Source organism: Vicia villosa, linkage group LG2 (assembly GCF_029867415.1).
Source record: "Vicia villosa cultivar HV-30 ecotype Madison, WI linkage group LG2, Vvil1.0, whole genome shotgun sequence".
NCBI classification, from domain to species: Eukaryota; Viridiplantae; Streptophyta; class Magnoliopsida; order Fabales; family Fabaceae; genus Vicia; species Vicia villosa.
In genome coordinates this window covers 122,662,930-122,673,863 of record NC_081181.1, presented here as the reverse complement: position 1 = coordinate 122,673,863, position 10,934 = coordinate 122,662,930, and the positions used below count along the sequence as shown (strand labels likewise).

At 29.9% G+C, this 10,934-nt stretch overlaps 1 protein-coding gene across 2 annotated transcripts; it reads left to right on the top strand.

Annotated features, from left to right (window-relative positions):
- Nucleotides 1–1,076: 1,076 nt before the first annotated feature.
- Nucleotides 1,077–5,326, top strand: LOC131646714 (MLO-like protein 10). Of its 2 annotated transcripts, none has more exons than XM_058916684.1 (14): nt 1,077–1,384; nt 2,350–2,407; nt 2,511–2,722; nt 2,814–2,930; nt 3,049–3,085; nt 3,254–3,342; nt 3,428–3,502; nt 3,645–3,733; nt 3,833–3,882; nt 4,015–4,055; nt 4,156–4,329; nt 4,420–4,455; nt 4,564–4,692; nt 4,770–5,326. In XM_058916684.1, the coding sequence occupies exons 1-14, from the start codon at nt 1,115–1,117 to the stop codon at nt 5,154–5,156; spliced, it is 1,764 nt and encodes a 587-aa protein (XP_058772667.1). In that variant the 5' UTR covers nt 1,077–1,114; the 3' UTR covers nt 5,157–5,326. The 2 variants fall into 2 exon arrangements, with proteins under 2 accessions (XP_058772667.1, XP_058772666.1); XM_058916683.1 differs by having other exon boundaries at nt 3,049–3,109.
- The last annotated feature ends 5,608 nt before the right edge of the window (nt 5,327–10,934 follow it).

The window sequence follows — 10,934 nt, the reverse complement described above, 5'->3', positions numbered from 1 at the left end:
GCCGCTATTTGGTCACCATCAAGAACCACCATGCAACAGGGTTTCACTTAGCACCTAGGGTTGCTATAACACTATTTTGACTACAGAGGTGGAAGTATTGTCCTCAGTGTTAGGAATCGGGGAAGAGGAACCAAAACTTGAAACCTTGAGGGAGACAAGGTTGCATCAAGAGGTTTCAGGTTGGTCTAATATACAAATGAGAGATATAAGTGCCGTTTTCATAGAGTATTGAACATGATAAAACTAGTAACTAAATCCTTAAAAACTAACTACTAAAAACTAACATAACCATCACAATCTATTTGTCTGCTCCTATAACATAGTTCCACACATATACATACATCAGTATAGTTTCTAATAAATTCAACTAAACAAATCACAATTTGATGATAAAAAAAAATGAATTTTTACAAGTATAACAAAAAACAAAATGGAGTTCCATTCAGAGAAGAAAAAACACAAAGACGAGTTTTTGAACTAGGGTGATGCAAGTTATCACCAGACGTAAAATGGGTTGGTTGATTCATCGACATGGCGATGGAGCTTGATAAAGCTTCCATTTTTTCAGTCAAAAAAAAAAAACAACGTAAATTTTGGTTTCTCGGAGAAAACGAGGAGGGAGAAGAAGAAGAACAAGAACAAAAAGTTGGTGTTTTTCTGTTTTAAAATTCACCTTTGATTGATTCGCTCTCGTTCTGTTTCGTTACCGTTAACGTGCATCCACTTTGACTTGGGCTCATATTTTGGGCCTAGTTTCTTTACCTTACATTGGGCTTTTGGTTATTTCACCTATTTTTACTATCTACACCCCTTTTAGGAGGATTATTTGATAACATTTTCTCTTACAAGCTTATAGTAACATTTTTCACAAACATCTAACATTTTTTAAAACTGATTAAAATTAATTAAATAAATTTAAATATTATTAAAAATATTTTTTATTTAATTTGTTAGTTTAATTGCTATTAACTATTTTTTTTTTCATTTCTATAAGTTCAAGTGATAGTTACAAGCAAAATTTGGTGACAGTTACTATATTATTATGAAATGAAGTTTTGTTAACAAAATTAATTACTTTAACTATTCGTATTTAAACCTCATCCTTTATTTTTCCATGACAATGACCACAAACAAAGATAGAGGTTCAATTTTTCCATTAATGAAAATAGAATCATTTTCTTTCATTCCTTTTTTCCCATGTAGGGTGTTGTTTTATTGTATGTGGCTGATCTATGGAGGTTTTTCCATGGCTGCAAGTGGAAGTGATATTGGTAACAGTTCAAGAACACTTGATGAGACACCAACATGGGCTGTTGCTGCTGTATGCACTGTTTTCATTTTGATATCCATAGCTCTTGAGAAGAGTCTTCATAAATTAGGAACGGTATGTAATTAATTTATTTTTCAAAATATTAAACTTTGTTTCTTTTCTTTTTGTTGTTATTATTATTAATTCAATGTTTATGAGTTTCTCAATGAAGTTAAAGGTATCTTCTTCCATGTTAGTTTTTACTTCATACTAGCATTTAATATGAAATTGGAAGTTTTAAGTTGATTAATGTATGTATGTGTAAATTTTTTTTGACTTTATTTACTCAAATGAGTAAATATCTCAAACAATCACATTTTTAGATTGAAATACTTATTAAGGAGTTTTATTCTTATTATTATATCATTAAAATTTAGATAAAATATAATGAGAAGTAGGAGTGAGAATAATTCAGGTCATTTAATAGCGACCTAACGACTTAACCTAGCTATATAGTTTAAGATCACGTCAGACTTTTTTTAATTAAAAAAAACATATATCTTTTTATAAAAAAAATCTTTTAAACTTATCACGCCGGCCTATTTTAACAAATTTAATAATAATTTTTTTAATAATTAATCAATTTTTTAATAATTTAACTTTTGTGTGATATTAAAAAATTCTAATTTCAATAGATTGATTAGAAAATAAATAATTTTATTAGATTTTGATGGACTTTTTAATTTTAATTTTTTTCATCACATCATTAGTTTTTTAGAGATTTTTTTTAATGTTTTTACTGCTTTGAGTATCTCAAAAAATTATATATATATATATATATATATATATATATATATATATATATATATATATATATATATATATATATATATATATATATATATATATATATATATATATATATATACCTTTGTTTGCATTAACATTTATAATTTTTAATCATTGTTAAAAATTTAACTAGTTCTTTAAAATTTTATAAATATTATATTTGGATCGGTTTTATTTCTCAATAAATTTTTAAAATTTCAATCCAATACAATTCTTAAAAAATACTCTTGACAAGTTGAATTTGCTATTAGTGGTTAGGAAAAAGACAAAAGAAAGCTTTGCTTGAGGCTCTAGAGAAGGTCAAGGCTGGTAAGGATTTTACAAAAATATTATTATTATTTTTAGAATACAGATCAACTTTATTTTTATAAAGATAAAAAATTTACTCTCCCTTTCTATTATTTTTTTGCAGAGTTAATGGTTTTAGGATTCATTTCACTTCTATTAACTATTGCACAAAGTTACATTGTCAGAATATGTATTTCAGAAGAAGTTGCAAACAAAATGTTACCATGTCCAAATAAATATATAGGTGGTAACAAGGTTTCAAATATAGAAGAGAAACAAATCAGAAACCACAGATATTTATCTGTTGAAACTACCTCCTACAAATGCACCACCAAGGTATAGTTTGAAGCTTCATAAAATTGACAAAATTTTCTCTTTTTATCTAACATCAATATGCTAGTAATTGTTTTAAGTTAATTGATTATAGGGACATGAACCACTTTTATCTGTGAATGGACTTCACCAGTTACATATTCTCATATTCTTTCTAGCTGTTTTTCATGTGTTTTATAGTGCTGTCACAATGCTTCTTGGAAGATTAAAGGTATGAATTTGCGAAAATAAGTTTAAAATAACTTGCGAGGATAAGTTCATATATTAGTAGATAAGTTCAAATAAATCAATTTAAATAAATCTTAGATGACGTGTTTTTGTTTATGCAGATCCGAGGATGGAAGAAATGGGAGGAAGAATGTTCGGGTAATGGTTATGAGTTTGCCAATGGTATATATGAGTTCGGATAATTATTATTTTATACTAAAAAATTTACTATCTTTATTTTTTACTAATAAATTTTATCTTTTAATTTTTGAAATAATTTCATGAAACCTCAAATATTGATTGGATATTTACTATTTATTTGTGTAGATGCTACAAGATTTAGACTCACTCATGAAACATCATTTGTGAGAGCTCATACAAGCTTTTGGACTAGGGCTTCCATCTCCTTCTATATTGTGAGACTCATCTTATACTAAAAATGGTTTCTCTTTCTCTTTTAATTTTTCTTTCGCTTATTTGAGGGATGATATTTGATTTAAGGGCTGCTTCATCAGACAATTTTATAGATCGGTTCGTAAGGTTGATTACCGGTTTTTGCGCAATGGATTTATTAACGTAAGTAATTTTAACAACTACATTTCAATTAAAAATATACATTTTTTGCGAAATTGCATTGTGATCCTTAATATTACATATAAATTTTAATTCGAAACCATATTTACATTTGGTATTTTCTGAATGTTGAATTTATTTATAGGTTCACTTAGCTCCTGGAAGTAAATTTAATTTCCAAAAATATATTAAAAGATCATTAGAAGATGACTTCAAAGTAGTTGTGGGAGTAAGGTAACAAATGTTTTGTCATAATATATTTACAAATAAGCAGCATCTGTATAATGTATATTTGAAAAAAGTGCTTAATTTAAACCACTTTTTTGTTTACAGTCCTGTCCTCTGGGCATCAGCTGTAGTTTTCCTGCTCCTAAACATTGATGGTGAGAAACTATATTTTTTGTTATTATTTATAGGGACCAAAAGTACATTTTTATAAAAGTAATAAAAGTATATATTTAACACAATAATTAAAAATGATATAGTAGATTTATCCTATCCTATATAATTTTCAGGATGGCGTACTCCATTATGGGCATTTTTAATTCCAATTATTGTAAGTATTCTATTTTGTATATTAACATTGTCAACTTGATTGAGAATTGAGATTAACAATTCTATATTATAAAATTAACATTTAATATAATTTGTTATAGATAATTTTGGCTGTTGGAACAAAACTTCAAGTAATATTAGCAAGAATGGCTCTTGAAATCTCAGACAGACATGTAGTTGTACTAGGAATGCCTCTGGTTCAAAGTTCAGACAGATACTTTTGGTTTAATCAACCTCAGTTTCTTCTTCATCTTATCCATTTTGCTTTGTTCCAGGTATTAATAAATTGTTTAAACTTTCAAATGCCAATTATCTAATTTTTTTAATCAAATTTATATAATTTATTCTCTTGTATAAACTTGCAGAATTCATTTCAAATAACATATATCTTGTGGACATGGGTAATGATCTTTAGTTACATTACACTTTAGTTTTGAATATTAACTATATTCATTTTTGTTTTATATATTTTTGATTAATTAATAAAAGAATTATTTATTTATTTGTAGTATTCTTTTGGGGTGGAAAATTGTTTATGCTTGGATCACAAGCTTACCATTATGAAAGTAGCTTGTGGAATTGTGATGTTATGCCTATGCAGCTACATTACACTTCCATTATACGCTCTCGTAACTCAGGTACGTGCAATTTTGTACTCTGACTCGTATATAGATCATATATATCAGTTATTCACAATCGTGTCAAACATGCGTAGATGGGTTCGAGGATGAAAAGATCGATATTTGATGAACAAACATCGAAGGCATTAAAGAAATGGCACATGACTGTGAAAAAGAAGCATGGAGTAGTGAAGCTAGGGAAGTCCAAAATAGTGAGCATGGATGGTAGTAGCACCATTGGATCAACAATGCAGTCTCCTAGTCCAGCACTTCATCGCTTCAAAACTACGGGTCACTCAACGAGATCTTCAACCTTTGAGGAACATGATGAATATGAGTTATCTGATCATGACATGGAAACTAACTTGATTCTAAGAATTGATGAAGACCAAGAATCAGAAAATGTGCGTCATAATGAAGGAGAGGCCAATAATACACATGACTTCAATTTTTTCAAGCATACCTTTAAAAGCTTTGTTTAATGTAGTAGTTTTTTTTAAGAAAAAAACAACTAACCAATCTTATTTGCTACATTTTCTTTTTTTTTCTACTCTTCGGTACATGATAATATTATTTCAGACAATTTATTTATAACTTGATTCATTAGTGAAAATTAGTTTCTATCTAATGCATATATAGTAGGGAGTGAGATCCCTTAGATTAGGGTGTTCAAATTAATCGATTATATAAATTATTTATATCCATATTAAAATTTTGTTATGAAAAATCAATTAATTTTAAAATAATTTTTAACCAATTCCACATTTTGGACAATTTATAAATATATTTTTAACCAAATTCATATTCTAGACATTCATATCCAAAAATAAATAAATTCTTCTGAAAATCCATTTTTTTTCAAAAATACGAATAAATAAATAAAAATTGAAAATACAAAAAATAAAAAAAAAAATAATAAAGTTGGTTTTGTTCGAAAATACAAAAAAAAATGATTTTATTTTTAAAAACAAAAAAAAACTAGTATTTTCAAAAAATACGAAAAAATCGATTTTTTTCGAAAATATAAAAATTAATTTTTTTAAAGTACAAAAAATCGATATTTTTTCTTGAAAAACGAAAAAAAATATTTTTTTCAAAAATACGGAAAATTGAGTTCTTTTCGAAAATAGTAAAAATCGATTAAGAACAATTTTTTTTTGGAAATATGAAAAGTCGATTTTTTTCGGAAATACGGGAAAAAATCGAGTTTTTTTGTAAATATGAAAAAATCATATTTTATAAATACGAAAATTGATTTTATTTGGAAATACGAAAAAAAACATGATTTTATTTCTAAATTCGTAAAAAATCGAGTTCTTTCGAAAATACAAATGGGAATACAAAAAAATTGAGTATTAAAACTTGAATCTTTAGAGCCTGAGTCTTTGAGTCTTCAAAACCTATTCAGCAGAACCTTGTCTTCGACACTGGGTCTTTAAAAGAGATGTCTTCAAATCTTTAAAACCTGTTCAGCAGAACCTTTGTCTTCAACATCTTTAGAGCATGGAACAATAGAAGGAACGACTTCAGATATTCACAACTTGTTCAGCAGAACCTTGTCTTCAGCATCTTCAGAACATGCGACACAGAAGCAATGCTTTAGAAGGCCTCCGAAGCTTCCTTGTAAAAGTCACGATCAGAAGCTCTTGTACTAACGTTCCTTACAACCGTCTCAAAAGTAGCATCCAAGAATCTTGACTTCCTTTGTATCACACGTAGGTATTCTCCCAGAGTGTTGAGTTCAGAATCTAATGACGTCACATGCCTTCTTACCAGAGTCAGAACTTGTTTAACAAAAGCTACACACTAAACATAAACCATTAGAGTACACAATTGTCAAATGCAGAATCAATCTTATTCTTACATTGAACTTTTGAATTTTTTATTATGAAATTTTAATTAATGATTTATATAAATTGTGTTTGACTTGTAATTAATTTGATTAATCTGTTATTTCTTAAAGTTTTGTAAATCAGAGGAAAGATCATTTCCTTTATGCCCTAAGCATTTTGGTCATTTTTCTATGAAATGGTTGAGATATTAACCAAAGCAAATAATTCACTTTCCTTGAATTTTGATGACTTGGGTACTAGTGTGGATTGTATTAGAAACAAATTTACTAAAGCAAATAGAAATATGAAATTAGAAGTTCTGAACTCTTAAAAAATTTCACAATGGTATTAGTGGGGCTTTAACTCCTAATATTTGTGGTAATAAACTATTTATTACATTCATCGAGTGATAGCAAATGAGTCCTAAGCTCTAATTATAATCAAATAACATTAGGTGCCCATTATGGACCTTGGTGATTAAACTTACATTTTACTCTACATAAATCAGTATTAGGAGTCTAAATATTTATTATTATTATTATTATTATTATTATTATTATTATTATTATTATTATTATTATTATTATTATTATTATTATCAAATAACATTATCCGAAGTTTCCATCCGTCAATAATAAGTAATGATCAAGATTTTTTATCAAGATCTACAAGTTCTTTGAGACAAGCCAAATTCAATAAGGACAATACATAAGATCAAATGACATTCGGAGAAGTCTTGCATGATCTCATGTTTAATAATCCATAATGATGACATCTACCCAAGAAGCTATCGAGACTCATCACTTAAAGGAGTCAAGCTCTATAGGAAGTGATAATCAATGATGAATCAAGCAAAAGAACTCAAAGCTTTAGGGTTGTGAAAGAGATGAAGTGTGAAAGTTCACTTACTCATGTGTCTGACTGATCAGTTGAATGTAAAAGTATAAGAGTAAATCTCGAATTACCTGAGACAACTTAGATACACACTTGAAAATGGGTTAAACTTGTCAAAATTTTCTAAAATACTATAAACCTCTAGAAAATTATCAATGTTTATATGGAATTGACCCAGGAGTGTTCCTAATCATTTGGGAAACTTTTGTACCTCGCATAATCAATTTAGAACTTAGTACAATTGATTAGAACAAGGTAAAAAAACTCCTTAATCGATTAGAAATACTCATAATCGATTAATTCACATAGTCGTTATAGGATTTCCTTTTTGGTAATAGGATTGCTATCATTTTGAAGCTCTTAATCGATTAATAACTTAGATTAATCGATTAAGTCATTAAAAAACCTATGAATCTGATTGTACCTGATCAAAAGGATCGTCAAGGCCTGATCGAAACTGGGTCTTTGAGAAGTCAAAGGGGGTGTGTAACGCCCCAAATTTAATTAATTATTTAATTAAATTGATCGAGGATTTATTCATTGGAATTAGTTGAAGTCGAGGTTTATCGGTATTATTCTACAAACGTAATGGATTAATATGTTGCTTTGAGCAGTTAAGTTATGGTCAGATTAATAAGTCGGATTAGTTAGAGATGTACAATTGCGAGTTAGTATTATTAAAGTTATGGATCGATGGTAAATGTGGAATATTATTGGAAATAATATTCGGTTATGTTGTGTGGTTATTTATTTATGTGTGTTATTTGGCTTAATTGGGTAATTAAAGAGAGATTATGAATTGGGCCTAAGTGAAACAATATAGAATATGAGGTTGGATTGTGGGTTAAGCCCAATTAAGAAAATAAGGATAGTAGGAGAGTTAGGGTTTTAGAGACATAACTCTCATTTGGTGAAAGAAGAGAAAGAAGAGAAAGAAGAGAAAGTTATGGCATGAAGAGGAAGAGCTCCATTGAAGGAAGTGAAGCTTTTGCTAAGGTAAGGGTGGGGTTCTTACTCTCTAAGGGTTGGCATGATGATGGGTATGGTAGAGATTAGGTTCATAATTGAAATCCATGATTGTGTTGCAATGTTGATGAATGTGGAATTGATAATGTTGTGTATGCTTTCTATTCTTCAATTTCATGAATTTAGAGAAGTTAGGGTTTATGAACAAATGCATGAATTTATGATTTGAAATGTGTTTTTAATGGATGTTTAATGATGTTATGATGTTAGAAGATCCATAATATGTGTTGTATTTGTGTTTATAACATGTATTCTATTGTCGTTCATGATGGTTGGTGTTTTCAGCTTGATTTGGGTTGAGTTTAGGGGTTTTGGAATGAAATTCGCATGCTGTTTTCTGAGATTTGGGATTTTATGAAATTGCCAGTTCGAGCCGCGAACTGCTTGGCAGAAACTTAGGAATATTTGATTCACTCAGTTCGCGCCGCGAACTTTGTTGGCGTCGCGAACCTTGTTTTGCAGAACTTTTTCTAAACTTTGAAATGGTGTAACTTTTGATCCGTAACTCTGTTTTAGGCGCCGTTCGAAGCGTTGGAAAGCTAACGCAATGAACTATACCATGATGCAATAAAATGATCCATATGATATAGTTTCCTATTATTTTTATTAGGATTAAGTGATGAACTATGTTGTGTTAACAAATGAAGTATGCTCTTTGCGATGAATTGACATAATTGCGTTGTAGTATAACTTGATGTATGTTTTCTTATGATGATACAATGTTATTGAGATGATGATAAGTACCTTCCTTATGATGAATGAGATAATGATGTATGTGATGATATGCATGATTAATAAAGATGTTGTATACTATATGCGATTAATTGTGCGTATTTGATATGTATAAGTCGACAATGATGCCATACGATGACTTAACAATATATATGAAATTGAATATAACGTATTATGATGATTACTTGAATTAAGGAATATGATGAATGTGTTGATGTTGTTGTGCAATGTGATGAATCGTTGATGTTTGTTACAATATGATGAATTTGTGGTTGTTGTTAACATGATGAATTTGTTGTCGTTGTCGTAGACCCGATGGTCAATGTTGATAAGTTGTATTGTGATGTGTTTTGAGGTGAATTATTGTTGTATGATGATGCAACATAATGACGTGATTGTGAATTGATGCATTCTTATGAATGATGATGATTTTGTTGTTGTTGAAGTTCGACATTATATTGATAATGTTCGATGGTGATTTAGACGATGTTGTGACGTATTAATTATGTGTGTTGTGTTTGTGTGGATGTTACATTTATTGAGTCACATCCATTGTATAATGAGACGGTGGCCTTTATGGCAAAAGTGACGGTGGCCTTGATGGCAAATAGCGACGGTGTGCCCAATGGTAACTTTTGAGACGGTGGGAGTTTTACTCCAAATGGTACCACATGCATTTGCATAAATCGAGTCACATGTGAATTGCATTTGAGTCCTATTTTATTATGTTTGTGGTAATGTGTTGACTTGATGATGAGATGTTTATCGTGATGTGTTGGGATCTTACTTGTGAATTGCATATATTGTCATGGTTGATTGTTGACATTGTTGCCATTCTATAAGTTGATTATGTTATTTGAATTGTTGAGTCGATAATCTGTTGTTGTGACATAATGATAGTATAATTGTGAATTTGAATATGTTGTCTTAACTGATTAATGATATCATTGTCGTTTTGATAAGTTGTTTTGCGGTGAAACTTGTTGTAAGATGTTATGTGATGCGAAGTGGTGAAATTATGTATGATCTATATCGCCTATATTATTTATCATGCATTCCTTTATATTGTAAGATATCTCACCCCTTTGCTGATATTTCCCCTACCATGGGAAATGGGCAGGTATTCAAGATTAGTCGTGGATGTTCGAGGTTATTGATGTGAAGTCTTTATGTTGCATTATGGCTAGTCGAGTTGGTGTCCATTGCTCTGATACGTAGCACTCGGGGGGATTAGTCAATTATTACTTGGTTGTTGTATTCTATGATGACATTTGTGATAAGTTGAATATAAAGATGTTTATAATTTGAAATTAGAAGATGTTGGATAAAGTCTTGTTTTCCGAATGCTATGTATTTGTGTTGATTGCAATATGAGTATGTTTGTTGCTTTAAGTCGAATTGTGACATCCCATCTTTGATGAATATTTTTAAATGCACTATGATTTTTGCTTATAATTGCGGGGTAGATTTGGGGTGTTACAGGGTGTACCTGCAAGGTACTCAGATGCCAAATTAAGAAAACGAGCAAGGGAGTAAAGGTTAGAAGAGATTGAATACCCGGCCCTCTAGTGAAAGAGGGTATTTATAGCCCCCAGCGCTGGGCCATGATCTCGCTACTGGGATGGATTTCCAGGCCCAACTAGGAGACTTCCAGGTTTCCTAGGCGGAAATATCGGAGATGCGTGAGTGCTCTCCGTCCTAGCCAACCACTCCGAAGTTTAAGGGAGACGCGGTCTTTTAGGGACCACGTGGAATCCGCATTATTCGGAGGGTTGG